The sequence below is a fragment of the Brachyhypopomus gauderio genome, chromosome 14, assembly GCF_052324685.1.
Source record: "Brachyhypopomus gauderio isolate BG-103 chromosome 14, BGAUD_0.2, whole genome shotgun sequence".
Taxonomy (NCBI): Eukaryota; Metazoa; Chordata; class Actinopteri; order Gymnotiformes; family Hypopomidae; genus Brachyhypopomus; species Brachyhypopomus gauderio.
The window spans coordinates 13,849,214-13,876,737 of record NC_135224.1 but is presented as its reverse complement, the minus strand read 5'-3'; the positions used below and the strand labels follow the sequence as shown (position 1 = coordinate 13,876,737).

General features: G+C 40.1%; 3 protein-coding genes across 6 annotated transcripts; 1 reads left to right on the top strand and 2 right to left on the bottom strand.

Moving 5' to 3' along the window:
• Window positions 1–1,921: 1,921 nt before the first annotated feature.
• LOC143475749 (uncharacterized) lies at window positions 1,922–17,269 on the bottom strand. 4 transcript variants are annotated; one of them, XM_076973671.1, is made up of 10 exons: window positions 17,005–17,269; window positions 15,267–15,428; window positions 7,298–7,480; window positions 6,641–6,742; window positions 6,033–6,152; window positions 5,778–5,885; window positions 4,268–5,227; window positions 3,635–3,803; window positions 2,558–2,690; window positions 1,922–2,052 (listed from the first exon to the last, which is right to left on the bottom strand). In XM_076973671.1, the coding sequence occupies exons 1-9, from the start codon at window positions 17,141–17,143 to the stop codon at window positions 2,561–2,563; spliced, it is 2,073 nt and encodes a 690-aa protein (XP_076829786.1). In that variant the 5' UTR covers window positions 17,144–17,269; the 3' UTR covers window positions 1,922–2,052; window positions 2,558–2,560. The 4 variants fall into 4 exon arrangements, with proteins under 4 accessions (XP_076829786.1, XP_076829788.1, XP_076829787.1 ...); XM_076973673.1 differs by having other exon boundaries at window positions 5,778–5,867; XM_076973672.1 differs by having other exon boundaries at window positions 6,033–6,134.
• Window positions 17,270–17,283: 14 nt separating this feature from the next.
• mettl17 (methyltransferase like 17) lies at window positions 17,284–24,118 on the top strand. The gene is made up of 14 exons (XM_076973676.1): window positions 17,284–17,461; window positions 19,054–19,192; window positions 19,460–19,609; window positions 19,712–19,799; window positions 19,871–19,952; window positions 20,043–20,116; window positions 22,248–22,342; window positions 22,431–22,501; window positions 22,692–22,799; window positions 22,915–22,983; window positions 23,099–23,149; window positions 23,271–23,363; window positions 23,450–23,640; window positions 23,850–24,118. Exons 1-14 carry the CDS (start codon window positions 17,387–17,389, stop codon window positions 23,947–23,949), a joined length of 1,386 nt encoding a protein of 461 aa, XP_076829791.1. The 5' UTR covers window positions 17,284–17,386; the 3' UTR covers window positions 23,950–24,118.
• Window positions 24,119–24,364: 246 nt separating this feature from the next.
• sdr39u1 (short chain dehydrogenase/reductase family 39U, member 1) lies at window positions 24,365–27,226 on the bottom strand. The gene is made up of 6 exons (XM_076973678.1): window positions 27,078–27,226; window positions 26,616–26,722; window positions 25,768–25,850; window positions 25,380–25,501; window positions 25,099–25,251; window positions 24,365–24,792 (listed from the first exon to the last, which is right to left on the bottom strand). The coding sequence occupies exons 1-6, from the start codon at window positions 27,091–27,093 to the stop codon at window positions 24,365–24,367; spliced, it is 909 nt and encodes a 302-aa protein (XP_076829793.1). The 5' UTR covers window positions 27,094–27,226.
• Window positions 27,227–27,524: the final 298 nt, after the last annotated feature.

Sequence of the window (27,524 nt, the reverse complement as noted above, 5' to 3'; positions counted from 1 at the left end):
GCATGTACACCGTAAAAAAAACATTATTTTTCTGTCTTTCATAAGAGAATATACCTGTAAAATACAGGAAAATGACTTTTTTAAAGAAAACTCTTTTAAATATACAAAGTCTGTAAATTTTAATTACAAGAATTTCTTGTTTTATAAGGGGATTGTATTTTTTTTAAGGGTCTTGAGTTAATTTAGTAATTATCAGTGTATAAATGCAGTAGAGGTGTGCCAAAAAATCGATTCATATATCAAAAATTGATTCTCATTTACTATGATTCAGAATTGATTTTAAATGTCCCAAAATCGATTCTAAGTCGTGGTGAAGTCTCGCGTTACGTAATTACAAAATTACGCGAGACTTTAGCATGTTAGCAGCATGTTCTGGGACACACTCATGCGCGGAAAAGGTTCAAAACACATGGAGGAAAGAGATATTCAACCTGTCCGGTCTTCATTTAAGGCAAAAATATGGGTTCATTTTGGTTTTTACCGAATGCCGGGGAAGACCGAACTGGACACAATGTAGCTCGTGTGCAAGGTTTGTGTAACGCGGTGAGCACGGGAGCGTTAATATAGAGAAGGGTGAGAAATAATATAGAGAAGGATGGACCCAAGTGCCGGCTCGCAAGAGCAAGACGTTTGACACTCGTCAAATGTATTAGCGAGAGGGAAACGCGCACAGCGACCCAGAACGAACAAACAAAACAACACGGAAGACTCAACGCGCAAGAGAATCGAAAGCAAAACCGTGAGGGCACGGAGTAAATAGAAACAAAAAACCAATGCAGAAAATACAACGCGTGAAAAATAACACTCAACCGTAGTGAGACGGGAGGAAGAAACAAAACAACAACAGTAACTAAAAAACAGCGCGGATAAATGCAACGCGAAAACAAAACCAAGGACACCAGCAGAAGTAACTGGCAAAAAACGCTGCAGCAAAATAAAACCCTTCCCAAAAATAAAGGCAAAACGGATAGGAAGACATACAGGATTGGGAAAACTTGAGATGGGTCAGGAAGCGACGCATAAGATACTCGAATAAGTAAAGAAAAAGCATAACAGAGAGAGGTGGCGAGACACCATTAAACGATAAGCAATCACAGAGAAAGCAGAGACTGGCTGAGAACGTACGGTTACGTCGGTTTAGTCTGGGACTGACTCTGGTGCCCCTAGCGACGGCTGGGGGAACTGCATCCGAGCCAGCCCTGACAGCTCGCAAAATGAAGCTCAAGAATTTTGGTAACAACAAAAACCATTTTATTTTACCAAAGCACTTAATTTTTGTTAATTAAATGTGAAAGACACTTAATTTTCTGTATTTGTTGTTCTGTCTTGCAAAGCAGACTGTAGTATATCATGCAGATTTTATAGACTGAAGCAGACATTTTTATAAATCAAATCGTTTTTTTAATTGTGGCCCCCAAAATCCGGAATCGAATCGTGAGATAGTAAACGATTCCCACCCCTAAAATGCAGTCTTCAGTGTAAAAACACAGAACAATAAAGTTGTTTTACTTTTTTCCTTCTGTGTGTTTATTTTAATGCAAAATATTGTTTGTTTGTTTACACGTTTGCTGTAAATTAAGTAATAAATCAATTAGAAAACTTAACAAAAATGTATTTAACGGAACTGTCCTATAAAATTACTTTCAATACAGTGTAATAAACTGCAATGTCTATTGTAACTTCACAGTAATTTTCCATTTTCAAACAGTAAATTCATGGTATATTAAAAGACCATGTTATCAAAGAAATTATATTTAACCAAAAACAGCAGCCTAACATCTACATTTGACCAAAGCTGGAATTATAGTGAATTAAGATTTGAAGTAAAATATTACGTAAAATTTCCCATTTCCAATTCTCTAAATATACATTAATAACTCTGCTACCTAACCATCTGTAAATTGAAACACATACAGAGTACTGAACAATAGCCTTTTATTTGAAACAACATTTAAAGTTTAGAACGCAATACTGCTCCACTCTGCTCAAGCAAGTGAATAGTATAAAATATTTGGTCCTCAATTCTCAATCCTGGGCAATCAAGGGCTTTTCCTGAGGAGGCACAAATATATAAGGCATTAGGAGATTTTTTTTTTCCATAAGATAACCTGTTCAAACTTTGCAATACATAAGAATTACTTTGCAGAGGGGGGGGGTCAGAGAAAGAGTGAGTGAGTGAGAGAGATCGAGAGAGAGAGAGAGAGAGAGAGAGAGAGAGAGAGAGAGACTGTGTTGTGGGGCAGGAAAGAGATAGAGAGAGAGACTCTGTGTGTGTGTGGTGGGACAAGATAGAGCGGGAGAGAGAGAGAGACTGTGTGGTGGGACAGGAGAGAGGCCGAATGAGAGAGAGAGAGAAACTGTTTGGGGGTGAGGCAGGAGAGAGTGTGTGTGTGTGTGTGTGTACAGCGGAGAGAGCGAAAGAGAGAAAGACTGTGTATGTGAGTGAAGGAAAAAGAGAGGCAGAGAGTACTACGTTGGTACTATTATTATAAGATTTAAGAAAGTCATTCAGCAGTGAATTAGTGACTTAAATCATTCACATGAAAAAATAACTCACCAGTCACTCCATCCAATCGTACTCTGAGATCCTGGAAATGAGAGAAAGGACCCTGGGGTTGACAGCAACCCGTTTTCTTTTCTCTTGTTTTGCCACTTTGGAGCCACTGTCAGGGTTAATTTTGAAAATGCATCTGTTGGTAGAATAGTGTAAAAATTAGACTTGTATGTTGCACTTATAATATGGCTTTTTAATTTTGAGAAACAGTAAATTATTGTGTATGAGGTTAGATATTATAGTTAAGGTCTTAAAAAGCATCTGTTTATTGATAAGATTTGCATCTTTTAGAAATGAATTTGATATTACTCATGCTCACTTTTTTTTAGGTATTTGCAGTTACGTTGATTTGTGTCTATTCTCAATTCCCATCTTTACCTTCATCATTTTTAGATACAGCTTTGAATGATCACCCACAAACAAAAAATGTAATTGGTACTACCTATCAGTTATTGAATTCATTTGATATGAAACCCTTAGTTGTATTAAAGCAACAGTGGGAGGAGGAACTTTCTATAAATATATCTGCCGAAGTGTGGCAAAATATTATAGATAACATACAGTCCTCCTCCATATGTTTAAGACATGCTGTTCAATTAAAAGTTCATCGCTTACATTGGACTAAAGCAAGACTGGGCAAATTTGTTCAAAACATGAATCCAATGTGTGAAAGATGTCAAATAGAACCAGTAACACATGCACACATGTTTTGGTTTTGTCCAAAACTGACTAACTGTTGGAATTCTATTTTTGACTTATTTTGAGCAGCCAATCCAACCTTACCCTTATAGTAACACATTTTGGGGTGACCCCCAAGACCTCTGTCTGGGGAAATCGAGATCAAAGATAGTGGCATTTGCCACTTTAGTGGCAAGATGGCTTATACTACTTAAATTGAAAGAGAAAAAATATGCCGTTCATGGTATTATAAAAGATTAAATACTCTTTGGCTGGCTGCAGTGGTAAATTTTATAATACTTGGCAATCTGTTTGGACTTAAATAGGTAGTAGTTGACTAATCAGCATCCAGTTTGGAGAATATTTCATGAACCCATATTCAATCACAAAGTTAGAAAATACCTTTGAAGGAACTCCAGGGTGGTGCAAACCTCAGCAGGGTAATCAATGTTCATGATGTAGTACATCATGAACATGGAAACCATTGCACTGGTGAATGTGGAAATCCTTTCCATTACAACCACCTGGTCTACTGCCACCATAAACTCTACCGCCGTCAGCGGGCTGTCTCCTGTGAACACATACAAAAATGTTTCATTTAACAGGTTCTATCTAGAAGCATGAACACTCAAAAAAAAACTATCTATATGCTTTGTGTATTTGCAAGGGTTCTTTGCAAATATGCAAAAATGGTTCTTCAGACTGTTGTTGAATGTGTTGCATATAGTTCTATCCAGCACCAAAAATTATTCTGCTGTTGTTACAATGTCGAGCTTTTCAAAAAGATTCTATGTAGAACCATACACAACACATGCTCCTGAAGAACCTTCAATATTAAGAACCATTTCACAGTGCAAAAGCAATTTTCCTGTGTTCATGGTTCTATACAAAACCACTGTCTTTTTTTAAGAGAATAGGATAATCCTAATTAAAGGCCAGTGAAGGAAATATAAACTTGACAAACACTGAATAAGAAGATTCTGACAAACCCAAACCTTTTCATTTATACAGCCAGACATGCTTGCTTTCACTTACCACACACCACAATGCATGGAGTTGGGGGTAGATCCTCTGGTCTTACTTCAGATGACACGCAGGTGTCTTCAACCTGAACAAAGATCTTTCTTTCGTCTTCTTTGAAGTGGAGTAACAGCATCAACACAGCGCCACATGCATCGTCACTTGTATTTGCCGAATGGATATCCTGAAGTAGCTTTGCTGCACAATTTCCTACTTCTCGGTTCAGACACTTGAAGTAATGCAAAACACGTCTGAATTTCTTGCTCATGGTTTCTTTAAATTCTTCATCTATGTGGACACCAGTTAGCTGCTTGAAATGTGTCTTCAATCCAATGGACTCGAAGAGGTAGGGCCATTCTTCTTTCATTGTTTGTGTGTCTTTTTCGTCAAATACGTCTCTTCTTTGGGAAGCAAATGTGCCCATCATCAACATCTCAATTTTATTCCTGTCCTTGTCATTTTTCTCAAACATTCTCTGAAGTTCTTCTTTGTTCTTTTGTTGTACCTCAACGTTTACAACTAGCGCATCAGGGCTGACACACCCATATATATTCTTCCGCCGTCTACTTTTTTCACCAGAGCGGTTTTGAGTCATAATCATTGGCTGTGTTCTTCTGTAGTTGTCCACTCTGCACTGCAGTTGTTTTGTAAGAGAATCATAGCCAGTTCCTACTACCTGACCCTCAATTACATCCTTGAATGATTTAGGATAGGCCAACACCATCTTGCGGGCAATTTCACTCAAGTGTTTCTTCATTGGACTTTTACACACCGCCAGGATTTCTGCAACTACCAGCCTGATAACCTTTCTTCTGTCCCTAGCAGATGGGCGTTCTTGATTCTTGAGAGTGTCTTTTATGTGTGATGGCATGATATTCCAAGGTATGCTGAAGTTGAAGTGCCAATCATTGTCCAGTTCTGATGGTATCACATCACTGTTATTTTTGGAGGGCACCGAGTTGTCAACATAGAAATCTGTAAAGGACAATACTGTAATCAATATAGCTTACTGAAATAGAAATCTGTGTAAGGGTTTGTCTTGTCTGTCTATCTGCCTGTCTTGTCTTGATTGTCTGCTTGTCTTTGTCTTGTCTATCTGTCTGTCTGTCTTGCTCTGCCTGTCTGTTTGTTTGCCCGTCTATCTTGTTTACGTCTCCCTATCACTGCCATGTGGGTTCTGTTTGTTTTCTCTCATGCTCCTTGTCTCTGCCCCTCTCATTTGCCAGGTGTTGCTTGTTATGTCTGCCCTTTGTTTCAGCCGCCTACTCCTCATCACCCACTCCCTACTTAAACCCCTCACGCCATCAGTGCATGGTTCTGTATGTTTGTACCATTGCATTCCCTTGTTGTTATCAATAAAACAGCCTGCTAATGGATCTTGCGTTTTACGTATTACAACCTGGATGTTCAATCAAAGCTATCTGCATGGTTGGATGGTTCCACTGTGTGTAGGATCTGTTATATTTTTTGATTGTATTAGAATTTTAATGTACAGTACATGGCCATTCATCATAATTTGACTTACCTCTGACACAAGGGTGAAGTCGCGGTGTGGCCTGTGATGACGAGTTTGCAGGAGAGCTCGGAAACGACTCTTGTCCTGAATTATGTATCTCTGAAGGGTTGAGCAGGGCTAATGAAGAGTTAAAATGGCAGTCTACATACATTTTTATACATATTTGCTTTTAAGACTGCATAAGTGTTAACTTTACCAAAACGTGCTAATCATTTTGCTTACATTCCCTTCTATTAGGTACTCTAGTGCTGTATTTGCACTTGCCTGCATTTGTGGAGGTTGTACCCCATGGTATTGACTGTGAGCTTTCAGAAGAGCTTGGGAGAGTCCCATCCTGAAAGTCTCCACCTGAATTCCCAGAGAGACCTGGAGGCCAAGTAAAGGCTGCAAAAATCTAGTAATGCTTTATTGCAGTAGGTGTCATGTTAAAGACACAGATATTGTGACACAGAATTAGACACAGATATTGTGTGGTCACTCAAGATTACAACAATCTCACAATACTCATTTTATTCCAATGTGCATTGTGACGAAGAGTGGAAAATGGCCAGCTCAGAGCGGATGCTAAACCATAATACAATTGAATGGATGACTTGTGCTCAAAACAGCGAATGATTTTAAAAACTAAACAATAAAACTACATTGATTTCCACACACAATGTCCATGTTACTCTGGATTAACCAACGTAATACACTTTTCATAAAGATGCCACATTCAATAGAAAGTTTTTCTACCAAAACCTTGGTTCTGGAAAATCTGTGGATTATCCAGAGCAAAAGAATGTGAACATCATTGAGAAAAAGGCTGATATGTCAAGATGAAGATGACACACAACTTGGATGTTTAATCAAAACTATACACATGGACTTACCTCTGACACAAGGGTGAAATCGCAGTGTGTCCTGTGAGCTTGCAGGTGAGATTAGGAACCACTCTTGTCCAGAATTATGTCTTTCTGAAGGGCTGAGCAGGGCTGATGAAGAGTTAAAATGGAAGTCAGACACTAATTTTTATATGAATTTGCTGTTGACTGCATAAGTGTTAACTTTAGCAAAAAACGTTATAATCATTTGGCTTATCAAGTGCATGATGAAAAGATGATGTTAATGTCCACATAGTTTTATTGAATGAAAGCATGTAATCTAACCTTTCAGAAAGATTATAAATGCAAAAAATGCAGATCAAATTCTCATTTTGAAGGCTGCTGTTGAATTGTATTACACTAAGGTCTTTAGAATATTTTGTCTACCTTCATTAATGTAAATAAGATACAAATATTTGAAACACTGAATCAAGTTTTAGACAGCACCAAATCTACAGCTTCCAAAATAAAGTTGAGTCGACTAAAAGCAATTGCAACAAAACTTGAAATAAATCCAGCCTCAAAAAGGTTTTATTATAAGATTGCTAGGGGTTATTAAGAATAAATAGCATTAGATGTAACTTGGTGAATCTAATAAGCTGTACTGTACATGCCATCAATATAACATGGAATATACAGAGGAGCAGCTAACATTGTTTTACTTACCTCTGGCATAAGCAAGAAGCTTTCTTGATTGAACTTTCTTCAAGACAGCTTTAAGGTCATCTGGTTCCACAAAGCCCAAATCATCTATTGAGCTCACGCCAATGCTTTCAAGTGTATCAATTACAGTCTCCACTTGGCAGTCTGGTAGCACAGTTGTAATTAGTCTTGCCAGGTCTTCCATCTCTACAAAAAAGCAGTTCCAGATGAAGGACGAATCCATTTTATCACAATTTCTATAGACTTCTATAGAATTTCCATGAACAGAACTCATGCAATTAAGATTACGCGGCAGCCAATCTAGGACCACATATGGAAGTGACTCATGTCAGATTTGAAAACATCAGATTTATGTATCCATACTGCTCTGAAAACATCAGATCTGAGTGACGGATTTGTGCCACTTCAGCCTGTTAATGTGAATGTAGCTTAAAAATGTTTTTGATAATTGTATAATTGTGTCACGTGCATGATAATCCCTAGGAGTGTCACGATTCTCTAAATCCCTCAATTCGATTGTATTTCTGATTTTAGGGTCTCGATTCGATTCTCAATTTACAGCAGAGGCCTATGCTAGTTTTAGATTAGTCTATGGTCAGTCATTGGTTTTATTAATCAAATTTACAATATCTTATTTCAAAAGGTGGGTTTGATATAAGTGATTCAAAGTGATACAAGTGATCTGTAATACACCTATGGCAAGCCATTTTAGTTTTTATTCCCTTTTTCTTGATATCAGGAATTAAATTAATACATGTGTACACTAGTACAAATTTAATTATTGATATCATAAATTAAATTCATTCAAGTAAGAATTCATTTTTCACTAGTAAAAATGTTATTTCTACTAGTAAATATTTAATTTCTACTAGTAAGAATTTAATTATTACATGTACAAATTATATTTTTGATATCAACAATATAAATTTTACTAGTGAAAATTATATTTTTGGTATCAAGAATAGAATTCTTACTAGTAAAAATTGTATTCCTACATGTAAATATTTAATTTCTACTAGTAAAAATTTAATTATTACATGTTCTAATGTTAATTAGCTTGATTTGCATGTGGATACAAAGGCGGAGCTAGTTAACGTTGCACTTTTCTTAAAGAGACCACATCAAGTATTGTCTAGTTTTCAAAAAAAAAAAAAGTAGAGCTTGCTCCTTTCTTCATGGTGTCATGCACACAAGATTACTCCTTACTTTAAGTGTGGGCTTAAACTCTTGTAAATTCAGCCAATTTAGGTTTATCACAGATTATGGGGAGAGTCTACTTCATAGGGAAATGTAATGGAGGCTTGAGTGGAGTTTGCCAGACAACTTGCTACAAGTAGAAAAATCAAAAGCTCTGTTGTCTTAAGCGTCAAAAATGACCTGCCACCACATTTAACTGAAGAGACTGCATATAACCCCTTATTGATCTTTTTTCAACATGAAGTTTGATTACTTTTCCTACAGTGTCTCGAAGATTGGACAAAGTGAAGAAAACCTTTGTTAATATTTTCATGAAAGCTGTACAACTCCAGGGTACAAAGATTTTTTTAGGGTCATTTTGACCCACCAGTCTCATATTCAGGTTCACGCACGCACGCACACACACACACACACACACACAGGGTTCGGTTTTGGGGCCCTTGTTGTTCTCACTGTATATGTTGCCCTTGGGCCAGATTATAAAAAGTTTTAAAGTAGCTTATCATTTGTTTGCTGATGATATCCAGCTCTACTTTTCATTTAAACCTAATGAGGTCCAGAGTTTGCAGAGGCTAATAGACTGCGTGGATGCCGTCAGGGAATGGACAACAAAAAACTTCCTGCAGCTAAATGCTGAAAAAACTGAAGTTTTAATTGTTGCTCCTGAGAAAATTATTCCATTAATTAGGGTAAATCTTGGGTCGCTGTCCCCTGCAGTCCACTCAAACCTGAGGAATTTGGGAGTTGTATTTGATCAGTCGCTGTTGTTGGACGCGCATGTTAAACTGTTGTCAAGATCTTGTTTCTTCCATTTAAGAAACATCAGTAAATTGAGGAGGGTAGTTTCAGATTCAGAGCTGGAGATGCTTGTGCATGCATTTATCTCAACTCGCATTGATTACTGTAATGCTCTTTTCTCTTCACTCACAATATCAGCCCGTGACCGTTTACAGATGATTCAAAACGCTGCAGCAAGACTAATTACTAAATCTAACAGACGCTCGCATATCACTCCTCTGTTAATATCTTTACACTGGCTTCCTGTTGAATACAGGATCCAGTTTAAAATATTAACACTTACTTACAGAGCGTTGCATGGCCAGGCCCCTAATTATTTGGTTGATCTGCTTCACCCATATGTGCCAGCTCGTTCTCTTAGATCGAGTGATTTGAATTCACTGACTGTTCCACGTTCTCGCTTAAAGACTCGTGGAGATCGAGCTTTTGCGGTCATTGCTCCCAAACTGTGGAATGCACTCCCCCTGTCTTTAAGATTGGCTGTGTCTGTGGAATCTTTTAAAAAGCATTTAAAGACCTACCTGTTTAAACAAGCATTTGGATAAATGGACCAGACAGAAACGCATTATGTCTTCGTGAATTGTGTTGTTTTATTTATATATTGTGTGGTGTTTTATATATTTTAGTTGTATTTTCTATATGTAAAGCACTTTGTGGCCTTTGTCTGAGAAAAGTGCTATATAAATAAATTTTACTTACTTACTTACTTACTTACACACACACACACACACACACACACACACACACACACAGAGTCTTGTGCCAGTTCACATGAGTTCAAAGTTCAGTTCATACTAATGAAAACGAACTACAGTGAGTCCCCACATAACGATGGGCTTAGAGATTGAAAAGTCCGTCGTAAATCAGTTTTCGTTGTTAAGTGTGACCCTAGATTTAGATATACTTTGATCGTAAATACAGTATAGAAAAAACTAACAATGCCTCAGCCCAGCGTATCGTACATAAAACTCCGCAACACTCCACTGTGCTACCACTGCTCCTCCACGCACCACGCAAAATTAAAAAAAAAATCGTCGTAACTCCGATCCGTCGTTAACCAGACATGTTGTTAAGCGGGGACTCACTGTAGTTCAGGGGTCGGCAACCTTTGACACATGGCGTGCCAACTATAACATGTCTAGTCAATGAGTGTGCCACTATGGCGGCGAGTTTAAATTGTTGACCGGGGGGGTTGTGTGGCGAGTGTAAATTGTTAGCGGGGGGTGAATGGACACAAATTAAGTATTATATCGCGATCGATCGCCAAGTATAAACGCCTTCGCCGCTCGCGCAGGTTCACGCGAGTTGTGCGGAGTCGCGCGCTACGGTCACGTCGCCACCCCCCCCTTTGTTCATCATTTGTACATGGACCCCTCTGATAAAGCTGTCTGAATGAACAGTTCTCTTGTATTACGTTAACAAATACGAGCCTCTTCTAAATCCAGGACGAAACATGACAGAACGTGAAGACGCTAAGATTGGGCTTTAAGTTTTGAAAATAAACAACCATTAAATAATGTAATGAAAAAGCTAATTATTTAGAATCATGACGAGTATATGTATAAATATTTAACTTAATTAGGTTTAACGTGCTGGGAATTATTGAAATGGACCTTGAAAGTGACATACAACTGCTTTAATTCCACCTTGTGAAGGTGTATGAACCCGGCAAACATGACTTGGTAAATTGCGCTCGCGCACAACAGAGCCACCGCGATTACATCATTTTCGGTGCGCAGACTCTAGCGTCACATTAAGTATAAACCAGGCTTTACTTTGCGTAGTGTGGGTGCTTGCGTAGCTTAGAGGAAGGGATTGTCGATCCTCTTTTTGACTTCGAGGCTCAAGATCGTGAAAATTTTGATCGATTTCGATTAAATATCGAAATCGTGACACCCCTAATAATCACCAAAACAAAATCACATACACCACAAAAAAATGAGCAAAAACATCCACTATTGGGTGTTTAGGAGATCTTCAGTGTACCAATACTATAAACTTTTCATGTCAAAGAACACTACACATCAAAAACACTGTGTTTCAAGGACAGGACTGTCATTCCACACAGACTATATGCAGGAAGTGGATAAAAATTCAAGCAGTGTAAAGCACTGATACAAAGCATCTGTGTTGCTGGTTCACCAATATTATAAAGACCATACTGTGGCATGTAGGCTGATATGTGTGGGCTCACAAGGAAATAGACAAGCTTGTTGTCTTTGATCAGAATGAGCTCAATTTGTCCAAATTCCACACAGTCATCATTCTTTGTGCAAAGAAAGAATTTCTTTTTATAGGATGTACCCATCAACTGCACCTCAGTGGACACCATATCAGGATCTGGAAGCAAACTACCTTCAATGGCATTACATACTGCATCACTGTAAAAGTCAGGATGATAAGGTGTTGCATTTTTCACTTGTAAAGTTGGTGGAAAGAAAGAGCTTGCATTCAGATATGCCTGAAGGAGCTGATGGTTGTTTGCAAGTGTTTGACAGACATTTTTGAAGTTCTGTTTTCTTCTTGAGCATCTTTTGAAGTATGAGTGTTTGCTTTCAAACCTCATTGTCCACAACCTTATAAGAGGGCCAAATTTCAGAATCAAAGAAGAATAGTGGGTGAGGAAGTGATGCTTTGGTTTAAGTTTCTCAGCTGCAAAGAGTTGTATCCTTGTTTCCAGATAATCCTGAATCTGAACGCTGAGGAAACTTATCTGAGCTACAGATATATTGGGGGCACAGACCAAATCAACAATCTCTTTCAGCTGAATCAGTAGTTGCCACACCTGGTCCTGTGTGTCTTTCACTTTGTCACCAATGATCAGAGGTAGAAGTCTCAGAAGACACCAGTTCTCTGCTGACTGTCCACCAACTTTTCTACCACCTTCAGTAACTTCAGAGGGAGAAGACCTAGCATCATTTTTTTCACATTCACAAAGTGCCTAATGTAAATTACAAGGTCATACGCAACAACTTCAAACAGGTCATGACCTATGCAAGGTGGGAGGCCTGGCTGGCAAACATGGAAATATTCAAGAGTAGTGAATACAGAGTCAAACTTCACACCCTTCACAGTTGCTGCCTCTGTGTCACATAGCTCTTGCACAGCTTCCTTGTAAGTTTCAACTGTCCTAACAGGAAATTGCTCTGCAACATTATGAATTTCCATTGTGGGAAAGCAACAGAACCTACAGAAGTAACCTGTGCGGCTGAAGTTTTCAACGAACCCACCTGTGGGAGCCAAGATTATCCCCAACAATGCACAACACTGTTGCCCGCACAACCTGGTCACAATTCCATGTCTCAAGGTCTCGTAAGTCTGACAACAACTTTGCAAACAGTTTGTCATGTGGAAAGTTTTTCAAATCCTTCTCAAGGCACATAAGCACAAGCTGAAGGTTGTCAACACAAGAACGATGGAATGGCTCAAAATTAGCAAGTGTAAAGTATACACCTACAATCTTGTGCTTTTGCCTTGCTGATCCAAGAGGGTTTACAACCTCAAAAGCATCCTGGTATAATATGAGCTTTAAGGTTAAACCTGGCTCCATAAAAAGGCTGTTGGACTTGAACAATTCCATCACTTACATCAGACAGTAGATGTAGCATAACTGTGGGACTTTGAACACTCCTGCCTCACACCAGGGTCTTTTAACAATGCTTTTAAAGTTTCCTTCACAGAAATATACTGCACGTAGCAATCCCTCCTATTTTCATCTGTACCTAGATAAATAGCCTGTGGCTGCATGTAGGGATAGTTTTGTTTGACGTACTGTGACATTCTGTACTCTGTTGAAAGATGAGAGCTGCATGATGAATGCAAATCTGCCCCATCCAAACAAGTCATTACAACTTTTATGTCCGTCCGCATTAAGGTTGTTTTAGTAGCTAGTATGCCTGTGATCTGTTTCTTGGTGAATTCTTGACATATTGTATTCAAACTGTTAACTTCTTCAACTATCATTTGTACAGTGGATGACAGACACAGTGTTTTTAATTCTGTATTATTTTAACATTCTAGCTGTGTTTTCTTACAACGAAAATTTGTAATTTTACTCAAATTTGGCTGTGAAATTACAAAGAATAAATACAGGGAAAATCTGTAATTTTACAGTAATTCATTGTTGAATTGTGTGGCATTTTACTGTAATTTTACGGTAACTGTTTATTGTTGCCAGACATGTCTTTTTTTTACAGTGTATGTATGAAAGGTGCTATACAAATAAAGATTATTATTATTATTACATGACTGTTCCTGAATTTTTTTTTTTTTTTTATGTTGCACATTGCTGTTTTAATAGTGCACATTGCTGCTACCAAAAAAAGCCACTAGATAGCAGGTACCCTCTGTGACCCCTCATTTTTGTTATTTATTTGTTTTTGTTGTTTTCCACTGAGAACAAGATTGTTACATTTATCTTAATTAAATTATTTAAATTTGACCATTAGTGCCTAATGTAGTGTATTACAGATCACTTGTATCACTTTTCAAACCCACCTTTTGAAATAATATATTGTAAATAAAACTGGCATAGGCCTCTCTGCTGTAAATCGAGAATTGAATTGATTCATGACCCTAAAATCGGAAATACAATGAAATCGAGGAATTAGAGAATTGTGACACCCATACTCATTTGACACTAAAACGTTACTAAACCTGCTTGCTTCCATTTACACATTACTAAACTAAAACTTATACTTTCCTCATTGGACATCAGCAGAAACATTAGTCCATGCTTTAATTTAATCAAGATTGGATTATTCCAGTGATCTTTTAACTGTTCTAAATGCTCTAAAAATGCTGTGCTAAATGCTTCTAAATACTCTAAAAACAATTTAATAAACTCTAACTCTATACAAACTATCTCGTATACTACCTTGTATACTGACTCAGTTTAGTTTCTTCTAAACTTTAAAATACTCTTGTTAGCATGTAACATGCTAAATGGTCTGGCCCCAAGTGTATCAGAGTAACTCAGTATATGCTATAACCCACCTTGCCTTCAGGGTTTCTCTTAGTTCTTAGAATTAGAGAAATAAGCTGGGGGGAACAGACTTCTTGTATAAAGCTCCTCACTTATGAAACAGTCTTCCAGTTTTCATTTGGGACTCAATTTTCATTTTCAATTTTGAAATCTAGGTCAAATATTTATTTGCTTATTTTAGCAAATGGTTAGCTTTGAGTGTATAAAGGTGCTTTGTGCCCCTTGTCATAGCATTTTCTGGTTATCTGAGGTATTGAGACATTGTTATCTATCCACTTCATACTTGCGTTTTTGATTATGCCTGTTAATATAACTACAATATGGCAGTATCAATAAAAATACAAATAAAATGTCATCTATAACAATGGAAAAACAACCGAAGGTTTTTACTCTGTCCTTCCAATTGCCTGGCCAAATCTTCAGCTAAAGTTTGCCTCAACAAAATAAATTAGTAAAAGCAAATCAGCTCAGATGCCATAACGGCCCAATATACTTCATACTTTTTTAACCATAATTTCTGGAACACTCTACATTCAGAATCAATCTAATGTTTATTGGACAAAGACATTTTTCAGTGGAAGAGTTGTAAACCACACTACTCTATGGGAAAAATGACCTGTAGTGAATAAACTAGCAACTGCATGGTAATAAGACAGGAAGTGTACAATTAGGTTTTGCCGCTCCTTGCTGACCGGACCAAACCATCAGGAGGTCTGCATATAGCTCAGGGGCCATATGTTTTGCACCCCTGTTCTGGGTAAATAGGAATGATAACAGATTAAACAAATCCAGTGAGGCTTCCATAATGTTCCATTTGAAAACCTGCTGATATTTTAACCTGCATGAGATAATGTATCAACCCTAGATGTTGATGAAATGTTAATTTTAAATCACTAAAGCATGTCCTATTATGGTGCGTGCGCGCACACACACACACACACACACACACACACACACACACACACACACACACACACACACACACACACACACCTTTTCTGTCCATTTCCACAGTTGGTTTAGTCTTGTTCTCTTTCTGGCTCCAGCCTGCACCATGTATCTTCTTGGCAACTGGAACCTCTTCCTCCTGTTCTTCCTTAACCTGATCAGCAGCAGCTGCCGTCCCACTCAGCCCATCATCTCCATTTAGACCCTCTGTGAGGAGAAAGGTCAATGCATATATATGTGTGTTTCCCCACAGCTGAAACTGATATGGAAATTGATACTTGTATATGGGACACATGCTTATATTACTGTAGTGGTACTGTGGTCTGAAAAGCTCCGCTGCTGCAGTACAAACAAATAAGTCATTAAGTCCAGGATTTGCATCAATTCCTGAATGAAATTTTTAAATAAAACTGCATAGTGGACAATGTGCATAAGTCATGTCACCTATACAGCTAAAACCTTCAAAAACACAAAAAAAAACATATATACTGTATTCTCAAAGGACATTCAATTCTAATTTGTTTGTAAAAATTCCACATGCAATTGTGGCTCTGTTAACCAGGGAAAGGGCAATTTTGGGGGATTAGGGATCAGTTTTTACTTCCTTATAATTTATTTTACTTAAAGGTCCCAGACATTGCTGGCTACACGGTGTGGGAGGGTACCCTACTGACGTACTGGTTTACGGAGTTACTCTGCGTCATCTTTACAAGGCCTACATCATAGCCAGAGCCATGCAAGAAGGACACAGAGCTGTGTCCAGCCGGGACTACTGTGTGCAGCCGGGACTACTGTGTCCAGCTGGGCACAGAGCACAGGTGAGTACGGTACCCACTGGCCCTCATCTCTCTCTCACTGCCAGACTGAAAACTGAGAAAGTGCAGTGACACAGGTTGACATCATTATTACTTATCATTATAAGTGATTTACTCATTTGTAAAATTCTTAGATACAATTTCATGTTAAATCAGTAAAAGAAACTTATTTATAGACATAACTGTATATTCACATAACTGTGGCTGGGTCTTTCAACATGACAATAACCCAAAGCACACAGCCAGGATAACCAAGTAGTGGCTCCATAAGAAGCATATCAAGGTTCTGGAGTGGCCTAGCCAGTCTCCAGTTCTAATCCCTATAGAACATTTTCGTCCTATAGTTTTTCATCACATTTTCAGGAAACGACAGGGTTCACGCCACCACAGCTCATGTTCGGTAGAGAGCTGCGCACACCCGTGGATCTGGCCTGCAGGGCACCATCTGGGGCAGCAGAGACCAGCAGTCGCACCGGGATGTCCTCCCAGGACGAATTGACGCTGTATTGGCCGCAAAAGGAGGCCCTACACCATATTAATACATTATTATGATATAAAACCAGGTGTTTTAGTTTCACTGTCCAACTCCTGTATCTTACCAAAGTATCCTGCAGATGCTAACCTGTAATGTTCAAACTCAAAAAGTATCAACCAAAATATGTAAATGCAGAATACAGCACACACCAAAGAATTTAACTAGCTAACTACTTAGCATATATATCAGCTGTCCAATCTTATTATTGAGGACATAAAAGACCATATAAACAGTGCAGCTTTGTTGATGGGGTCTTTATTAGTAGTTAGCGCCGTGATTGGTTTCTGAACTAAAACACGGCGCATAAAATGATTAATTTCTTATGTTTACCACATTAGAGTAGATATAATAGTCCTGCACGGACACGACGTCTGTAAACAGATCGTTTACAAGATACTGGGTTGCCTAACGAACGCTAGATAGACGACATTACCTGTTTTCAACGGGACGTCCTCGCTCAATGAATTTTCTTCGGATTTGATCCGGTTGCTCCTTGTTCGTCGCATGCCGTAATAAAAAACTATCCTGATGGTATTACTGTGTTGTTTCTTTGACCTAGAATCGAAAAACATATACTAATCAATATAATATAGTAAACTACGTACTTCAACCTAGATATATTGCAACTGCTAGAACGGAGCGGTCAATAATCTGTTTGGCGCCACATCGCACGGGTGTGCAAACGTCTCCCTGCGTGTTTCCAGTCGGAATTATTTTGGTGACGGACCCTCTGTTGTACAGATGAACATGTGACCATTATCTCTCTTCTGCCTTTATGCAAAAAGTCGCTCGTTCGTGTTTTTGCGAATTCAAACATGTCCTATATTTATAATCGTTTATATGTTTGTTCAAGGTGTGATGCTGTTTTTCCACTAAGACTGACACGATGGGTGAGTCTGGTCTCATAAACCCATGTCTGAAAGCTTCGTGCTGACTTAAATATGTTATCTAGACGAATGATGAAAACAAGCTGTTCATATTTTAGAGCACATTCACATACATGTACAGAACTAGTATAATTGCAAGGGCATTTTAATACAGAAAATGTAATATTGGCCACGTATATAAACTCCACTATCATTGAGCACTTGAGGTAACAGAAGATGAAGCTAAATGGAGCAAGCCTAATGTCTGTGTGTAGAAAAGAGTGGGGGGAGAGTAGTCTGAATTGGGTTCTGGTCGCGTGTACCAGCTCACACATTGCACTTATTTGCTAGCCGCGAGTGTTTCCAAGCCAGCAGGGTTCGCATCAGTTAGTATGCTGAATTTCGCATATACTAACGTCTCACGCATGAACGCCATGCGTTGGCCCAAGTTTTCTGTGCACTCGCTCATCTGAGTCAGATGATGTCCTGCAAGGACAGCAATTGGCTCTTGTCTCAGACCTTCCCCGAGATGATTGGTGGAGTGATGAACACTCAGCATGTGACCTCTACAGTGAGCTTCCTCCCGCTCCGGAAGGGGTAGTGAGGGCAATCTTTATATATAGACTTGACGATCTCAAATGTATTTCAGTTATGGTGGTTATATAGTCATAGTGTATATGGTCACAGTTGGATCTATTTAGAGATTGCATTATGTCTATGTTCATTTTATGTCTTTCATCTAATGATTATGTAGGGAAAAATACTAGAACACTTGTTCTCACACAGACACGGGAAATATGTAAATTGTTGATCGGTGATTGGTTCGATGTAAAAATTGTTTCACGGGACACCTCAACGTGCTTAAAGACATAATTATTTTCGAATTATATTTTTTTCTGGAGGAATAAGAGCCATTTAATTTACCAGGGAACACAGGGGACTTAATTTTCTTGATTTCATAACACCCAGTAACCTTCAGAGGGAACTTTCTCAGACATTTAATGAATTTCCAATTTTATTGGAATTACCCTCCTTTGAATCTATACCTTCTCCTAATTAGAGTATTTAGGGTTCCCATTGAAAAATTCTAATCAAACGGTCAAACTTTACTCAGCAAAGTACCCAGTTACAATGTCTCTCATTTTAAGCATAAATTACCTCACTCAAATCTCACACGAAAAAACATGGATATTGTTTTCAATAATCTTTTTGATCTTTCATTTTCTATTGCTCCAGTTTTAGATCCTTGTGAATCAGCTGTGAGAAAATATGCTTCTTTGTATACCATTGAAATAATGGAAACATCAAAAAAGCAGATTGCCATATACTATAATCTTATTTGAATGATCTGGCAGAAAACATACCCTGGATGTGTATAACTATGTAATGTAACCTTTTGCCTTTAAATACATTTTCTCTGGCATTTTATTTAAAAGATGTCAATCTTTTTAGTCAATGTTATATTTCCCAAATTTTGCATTAATTTTATATTGTCTATGTACATGCTATGAAATGTGTGAACAATAACGATAGCCCATGTTATTCATTCATTGGACTGTTATTATAGTTGTAATCATTTGGAGCAGCACACCTTGAGTTGGTTTTGTTCCACGCAGTGCGCAAGTGCTGCAGCAGCTGTAGCCCTGCCGGACTTCCTGAAAGGCGCCCCATATCACAAACACCCCGGGGTAACTCACCTCAAAACACCGGGCCTACCAGAGGGGCTCCAGAGAGCAGCCCTGGCTGTCATACATAGTGAGTAAACCAATGCTGGTTACAGAGGAGCACTTCCAGCCCTTGTTACTTATGGGTTTGTTTACTTTTATGTTACATATACTAACCTTGTGCTTATATAACTACATATATATATATATATATATATATATATATATATATATATATATATACACACAAGTTGGCTTTGAGTGGCAAGCGAAACCATAAGCTTCAGTCAGAATATGGCTCATAAATACATATCTGATTTTTTTTTTTATCTTCCTCCTTGCTGTGTTTAATTTGTAGAATATGAAATCAAGGATTTGACTGAACGGGTTGACAGGCTTACTAATGTCCTGTGGAGTAGGAAGCGTGCAGTGGAAACCTCTCAGTTGAGGCAGAGAGCTATTGCTCTGGAGAAGAAATTGATGGAGAATGAAAAAAAGACACAGAGTGGTGAGCTGTATCTAGAATAGAGAAAAATAAAGGTTTAACAAAGACAGTGATTTGAAGACCACATATCAGATCTGTGAGATTTACTGTGTTCATGCTATTCAGATACAGATAAGCACTCATCTGATGCCCAAATCAGGATGAAAGTTTTGACTGAACTGAGGAGCATGACATATCATTGGACACCTCTGAGGTAAAGGAGATTTTCAAAATGAGTTTTTGTTCTTTTTTAGTCTTGTGCAGTCTGATGTGTCCACCTCATAGGTATGATGCAGAGCTGGGTGTGGTATACATGGCTGCGAGGCTAGCAGGCGGCTACGCTGCTGTCCTGAGAGCATTAAATGAGGTAACATGCAGAACCACTTCTCCTGTTCTGCAGCAAATGATAAAGGGTGCTTGAAGTAGTTTGTAATTGTTTGAAATTCACCTATTCTAGATCAAGAAGAGAGATATTGCATTTTCACCATACTCTCTGCTAGACTTTGGCTCAGGGCTTGGAACAGCTCTCTGGTGAGAAAAAAGACTGATTCTTTTACTTTTAATTTAGTTCTAGATTTTTAATTGAAATAAGCTTTTATTCTAGGATTAAGGTTAAAATGTTTAACAAGTCTTCTTTAATTTACCCAAAGACTAATGAAAACCCTTTCAGATGACTGACCGTCCATGACAGAAAAACTTTGTTAGTGTAGATTTTAGAGAGCCTGAATAAGGCTATAATGACACTGTTACGGTGACAGCTCCGGACCCTTCCCTGTGGGCGTGCCGCTACATTGTCTGCGTGTCGTTATGTCCATGTATGTACTTCCGTGGGTGTGGGTTGTCCGTGAGCGTGTTCGTAGTCTCACCTGTGCCTTGTCTCGAGATCACGAGGGTACGTGTAGATCACCTGTTTAATGTGCGTTCGTGCAGTGTCTTGTGCTCGTCTTTGTATAAAGTTTCGTGCCAGTGTGAGTGTCTGTGTTGTCGTGCTCACTCTCCACACGGAGCTTACATGTCTTTTTGTGAAATAAAACGTTCTGTGTTGCACCGTTATCACTCGTCGTGCCTCCTCCCTCGAGTGTGACATAAAGACGAGCCAAAAGATGCCAGGATACACCTCTGTGCGCAAGAAGGGGAAGAAAAAGGCCAAACGCCGTCACGTCTCTTCCCCTGCGCATCACCACGAGGTGCGGGAACCAGAGATGCAGCGGGACCCGGTATGCGCGAGCCCGCTGCGCAAAGCCCAGGCGGCTGGGAACGAGGCAGAGGCGGAATGCTTCCAACTGGCCGCCGAGAGATTCTGGAGCGAGCGTCACTACGCTCCAACCCTGGCTCTCCCCGAGGAGGATTACGGTGATGGAAGGGAGGACGCTAGCCCACCTCCATCCGTCCACTCAGACCCCATCGAGCACCATGGTGCGGAGGAAGACGTCAGCCCTCCCCCTTCCATCTACTTGGCCCCCACCGAGTATTACGGGGAAGAAGAAGACGTCAGCCGCCCTCCGTCCGTTTGCTCGTTGCCCTCGGAGCACGACGGCGAGAGCGAGGAGGGAGACAGCGCCTCTGGGTGTTCGGGGGGCACCATTTACTCGGGGAAGGAAGCTCCTCGGTCCCCATCAGCAGGGAGCAGCATGGACTGTTCTCGCTGCACGACGGCTGAGGAGCCGATGTCCCTGGGCCGGAGTGTCTCGGGGGATGAGGTGATGGACACGTCGAGGGGTGAAGCGTTGGTGACCCCAAGGTCTACGGGCGCACCGAACAGCGCAACGCGCGCTGGATGCGCGGCGCCAAGGACCGGAGGGACTCCGCCGCCTGTTCCGCCTGCTTCGCCCGCCCCGCTTGCATCCCCAGGAGGGGTAGCGCCACCATTAGCGCTCTGGCAGGCGGCCCAAACATTGTCGTGGCTGCCTGTTCCTGTCTGTGTGTCAGCCCCAGTGTTTCTCCCAAACCCCGTTCCCTCTTGTGCCCTTTATGTTTAACGTTCCAGTGTGCGTGTTTGTGCTTGTGCCCGTGTTCAATGTACTTTCCCGTCTTCCCAGGGAGGGTGTACTAGAGCTGTTCGTGGCAGTTCCCACCATCGGGGGAAACGGCTCTCGGAGGCTCGTGATCCCGGCGGCTCCGGACCTGCCCGTCGGTGTAGGTTCAGGGCTTTCCAGCTGTGCGGGACGCTCCGGCAGTAGCAAGCCCCTGGTGGGGGGTCCTGTTACGGTGACAGCTCCGGACCCTTCCCTGTGGGCGTGTCGCTACGTTGTCTGTGTGTCGTTATGTCCATGTATGTACTTCCGTGGGTGTGGGTTGTTCCTGAGCGTGTTCCTAGTCTCACCTGTGCCTTGTCTCGAGATCACGAGGGTACGTGTAGATTACCTATTTAATGTGCGTTCACGCAGTGTCTTGTGCTCGACTTTGTCTAAAGTTTCGTGCCAGTGTGAGTGTCTGTGTTATCGTGCTCACTCTCCACACTGAGCTTACACGTCTTTTTGTGAAATAAAACGTTCTGTGTTGCACCGTTATCACTCGTCGTGCCTCCTCCCTCGAGTGTGACAGACACAGTGAATCAGAAAATACATTCAGACAAAACAAAAAGTAAATGTAGATAAGGTAGAATTGTTGGAGGCTCTAGTAATTTAAAAAAATACTTATTCACATGAACTTTGTTCCCTAGGGCTTCACACACACTGTGGGGAGACTCACTGAAGGAGTATGTGTGTGTAGATGCGTGTGGAGATATGAATACCTTGGCAGAACAGCTCCTAACAGGTATAGACATTTATCCACACCTTGAAGAACTTTTAAAGATACTAACACTTGAACTTCATAAATGTCATTTATATCTGTGGTTCATCAGGGGGTAGTGAATCAGGTGAACCACTTATCAAACACGTCTACTTCCGTCAGTTCTTGCCTGTTTCCCCAAAGGTGAGTTCAGAGTCTGCCTGTGAATATGCATGTATGTGGAAAATCATATATTCAAAAATGATTTGTGCTTTAAAGGTTTATTTAAATTGAACAGGAGATGAAGTGAAAGGGTTTCTCTGCAACTGGACCAGTTGCTATAATAAATCTAGACCCTTTTGATTTTAGACATACCAGTATTTTCCCATTGCAGGTCCAAGCTGACCTGGTGGTGGCAGCCTTCTCTTTATCAGAGTTGGCCTCCCAGGCTGATCGACAAGAAACAGTTCTTACCCTCTGGAGAAAAACCAGCTCTTATCTTGTTAGTGATCATTGCTAACTTCCAAGTTCTATACACTGCATACATGTACTTCTCATTGACTCGGTTCTCATTTTATGATTTTTTTTTCTGTAATGCACATCTGGTTACATTTAAGGTACTGGTGGAAAATGGAACAAAAGAGGGACACCAGATCTTAATGGAAGCCAGAGACATATTACTTAAGGTATGTAAAATCATGTTTATTTAATTGGTAGCAAGTCACATTCTGGGGCTTGAAACATGAACCTTGTACATATGTTATGTGATATTTGTGATTATATAATCGTACATATTTACAGAGTGAAGAGAAGGTGACCCATGACTCTAGGAGACCAGCTACATTTGCTCCTGTGCGTTAGAATTGATTCCTGCTTCCTACCATTTACCAATCATGATCACTTGGCTTTTTCAGTGTTTTGTACTTATTCTACTGCAGTGCCTCTGATTTTGGTCTGTTTGCTGTGTCTGTAGTGTACACATGAACTGCCGTGTCCTAAGCTGCTTAGCCAGAAAATAGTGCCCTGCAATTTTCTCCAGTCTTACTCCCCACTGCCCTTACCAGGGGTAAGTAACCTGCACTGCCAAGGTCCCACTTCAGAAAACAAACAAACAAACCAAATTCCTGCTTTGTCTGGTTTCTTAAATTTCAGAATCCTGAAAAGCAGCAGGAGAAGTTCAGCTACCTAATCATGTCGAGGGTGAAGCAGGAAGATGTAGGAGAGGTGGACTGGGCTCGGCTGACGGGTCCAGTTCATCGCAGGACCAGGCACGTGCAGTGCCAGGCCTGCTGCGCCAGTGGAGAGCTCAAACAGATCGCCGTCACTGCACGCCACCATGGACGGTACATCATGCTCGCCGACATACACAGCTCGTCTTTTAATACTGCTTATTCTTGCACAGAATTCCCGTTACGACCCAATGCATCACTTCCAGTGCAAAGCTCTTTAAATATTGATGTCACTGGAACTTAAACTGAAAAATGAAGCAACATGCCTGGTAACTGATGGACTCTGGTGTGGTCTCCTAACAATAATTTCCCTACATTTACAGGCACATATATCGCTGTGCCCGGAACAGTGACTGGGGAGATCGGCTGCCAGTCATACAAGCAGAGGAAAACAAGCTTACAGATGAAACACATGATTCCTAGTCTGGTACAGACACAGTGATCTGAACAGCCAACAAGGACATTTTTTTTGCAGTGAAGAATGAGAGGAAACCAGGGACTGAAGGGAATTTTACAATATTGCAGGAAAGATCACTGCAGTGATCAAAGACATTCTGTTTAAAAACTAAAAAATATAGATTGATGAAAGCAATATGGTGTCTGTACAAATGATTTTATATTTTAGAAAACATAGATCATGGGAACAATGGAATATTTGGAAGGGATGGACTGACCATCCATTCATAGAGTAAATACAACATTCATTGTTCCTTGACTATACATTTAAACCTCTAGTGTTATCATAAATTAAATTGCCATTGTATCAAGTCTACAATCATTAGCCATGACACATCTGTGCACATACTACATTTTGTAGCCAATAGTTTGGGAACAATCGTTAGTTTTGAATAATTTCTTGTAAGGCTGACCTTAGATCTGGGTACTGAAACTTATAACCAGATTCAAGTGTCTGTTTTGGTACAACTCTCTGTCCTTGGGTAAGGATGACGGCTCTCTCTGAGCCCAGCACGGTGTCCAGGAAGAACCCTGGCACAGGAAAGATGGTGGGCCGCTTGAGAAGGCTCCCCAGCTCCTTGGTGAATTCATAGTTGGTATTGAGTGATGGTGCAACTCCGTTAAAAACTTGTGGGTGTGGGGAAGGGGGAGATCTGGAAGGCTCCAGACCTTGTGCGATTATTCCAACCAGGTCTGAGATATGTATCCAAGGAAAGGGTTGTCGCCCAGAGCCCAGAGATCCTCCAAGACCCAGTCGGAAGGGGGTGAGCATCTGCTTCATCGCCCCACCATCTCTCCCCAAAACACACCCTGAGAAAGTAGAGAGGCCTGTCATGTTCCACCATTAGCAAAAGTTTGTGGGCACCCTAATATATTGGCACATAACTATTTTTTGTTATTAATTAATTCTTGAATTGTCTTAAAATAAATAAATTATCCAGTAGTCCATGGTTTCTCACTCCTGGTTCTGGAGGGCCACATCTCTGACTGAGCTAAAATCATAATTTCTGGGCCCTTGAGCTTGAGCACCAAAGTAAGGAGAACACAACCACTGTGTAGGGGCCCCATAGGATCAGGAAGAACACTGAAGTCGACCTCACGAGATCAGTAGGATACCTGGTCTAATGACCACTTGTCTGGTAGCCTTGGCAACGTTCTCAGGGAGATGCCCCGCCTCTTCCCAATCCTTCACCAGTTGAGACAGGAAGTCAAAAGGCACCCACTTGCTTTCCTCTGTGTACTGTGTCTGAAGACAGGGCTTGTAACATGCTGCCAGCCAAAAATGGCAATGAACACAGATCGAGTTCAAGAATTACATCATTTATGATCTTTATGATCTATTAAGATCCATTATGTAATTTTGGCATTAGTACATTTTAGGAGGTGTAAGTGCTCACCCACACCAGTGATCAGAACCCATGAATGTGGGGGGGAAGGGGAGGAAATGATGGCTTGAGCTAAAGCTCTTGTAGTGTCCACTCGACTGGAAAACAGATCCTTTTTGTAATGATTATTCCACCTATGTGATTAAAGTAAACCAGAGATAGTGTATAAATAACCTACAGATTAAAGACAAAAAACTGATGGATTGGACAGTAGCTGTACCCATTTTAAGAGTGGAATTGCTGTTTGTTCCAACTATTACATTAGAGATGTTCTTTAATGTTTAAAAAACAAATTCCCAACCACTGCATAGAAGGAAATTCAATATATTTTGACACATCTAAATTAGAATTACGAATTTAAATCATTCCATGTGAGAAGTTAGTTTGTATGTGCACTGACCATCTCATTGGATTCAAGATGTTCTCACCAGCCAAGTTCACCACACCTTCACACTGCGGAAGGCCACCAGATTGCAGATCAGCCTTTAGAGGGAACATGTTGGGGAAAACAGTTCCAATCAGACAATTGAGTTTTTGTGCAGGTTGTCCAGCAGTAGTTCCCAATCCTGTCCTTATAGCCTTCAATCCCTTTCTTGTGGTTTTGACTGGTCTGCACATAATACAGAGACAAAAATAAAAACTGGAGTAGGAGAGTAACAATTAGTATACTTTGGAGTATGCTCATTATTTGCATATTGTAGCGTCTGCCAATAGGTGACCCCTTGGCGGGGTCTGTTAGGCCCCAGAGGGCAGCGCAGTTAGTTAATGCCACCCTGAATGTGTGTTGTGTGTGAGTGCTCCCCCTCCCCTCTTCGTGGAGGTGCTTATTTTCTTTCACTTTACACCTGTTTGATACAAGTGAGGTTCCTTTAATAATAGAAAAGGCAAGAGTAGTGGCTTACACTCCGCCTCATTCCTCACCATATATATATCTATATATATATATATATATATATATATATATATATATAAAATGACAGAATGGCTGAGCGATCTAAGGCGCCAGACTCAAGTTGAAAAAACCTATTTAAAGAAAAATCAAGAGCAATAGCTATCAATGTACACTCATACCACACCATAAGAACACACTGCAAGTGTTCAGTAGGCTAGACAAGACTAACTTTTATCCACACAGACAGAAAACAGACAAGGTTTGCAGCTGGAACAGTATTGTGGAACTTTGCCAGTGTTTGAGAACTGATTGGGATATCCTTAATGCTGGTATTTTGGGTAATATGAGCATCATACCCATGTCATTCTTCCTGGGCCAGGCTGTCTGGAAATGATGGTGACTTCATAACCTTTACCCTTTAGCAGTTGGACAAGTTCACGCCCAACAAACCCAGACCCTCCGCCTAAAAAGGAGGGTATGGGGGAAAGGGTGAGAGAATTAAAAATTATAACGAGCAGTGGTAATGCACGTCCACCTTTATTTGTGCGAAACCTTACGCATTAGAATATATATCTGTACGCACCAAACTCACACAACGGTTAAATTTATATGCAAGGGAACGACATCTTCGAAATTTAATTGGGCAAAGGTATATTTTCTTGTTAAAGCCACTTAGTCAAAATATTATTAAAATCCGCGTGCAGTCTGATATAATTGCAGAGGTCAAAAGAAATAACAGACGGGCTGCATTACTACGAGAACAACACAGCTATGGTTTCACGAGCCGAGTCATTCAATTATTTCACCAACTAACTTACCAATCAATACTCTCATTTTTTGCCTGCTAACAGGAAATTTTCTTCGCTTGTTTCGCTAGCTTATGTACCACAAAAATGTTAACAGCGTTGATCCTAAACAGTGCTTCATCCACTTCCCATGTGAGGAATGATGGAGAGACAGAGTAGCCATGTTGGTGAGGGAAATGTCTCACTAAGGTCGAGAGATTTATCTGGCCAGATTTAACTTAAGCCTTAAATCTACGTTCCACATAAAACTCATTATTTACGGTACTGTACGACAGGTACAGGCGACACATTTATTTTAGAAATATTTATACATTTAGAAAAAGGTAACACATTTATTTTAAAACGTTTATTACATTTCTCATATTATATTAATCGTCTCCTTATAGCTACTTCGTTGATATTTAGAATAAGAAAGTAAATAAAAGACGATGTCTTGATAGCAGAAATAAGTGACATCTA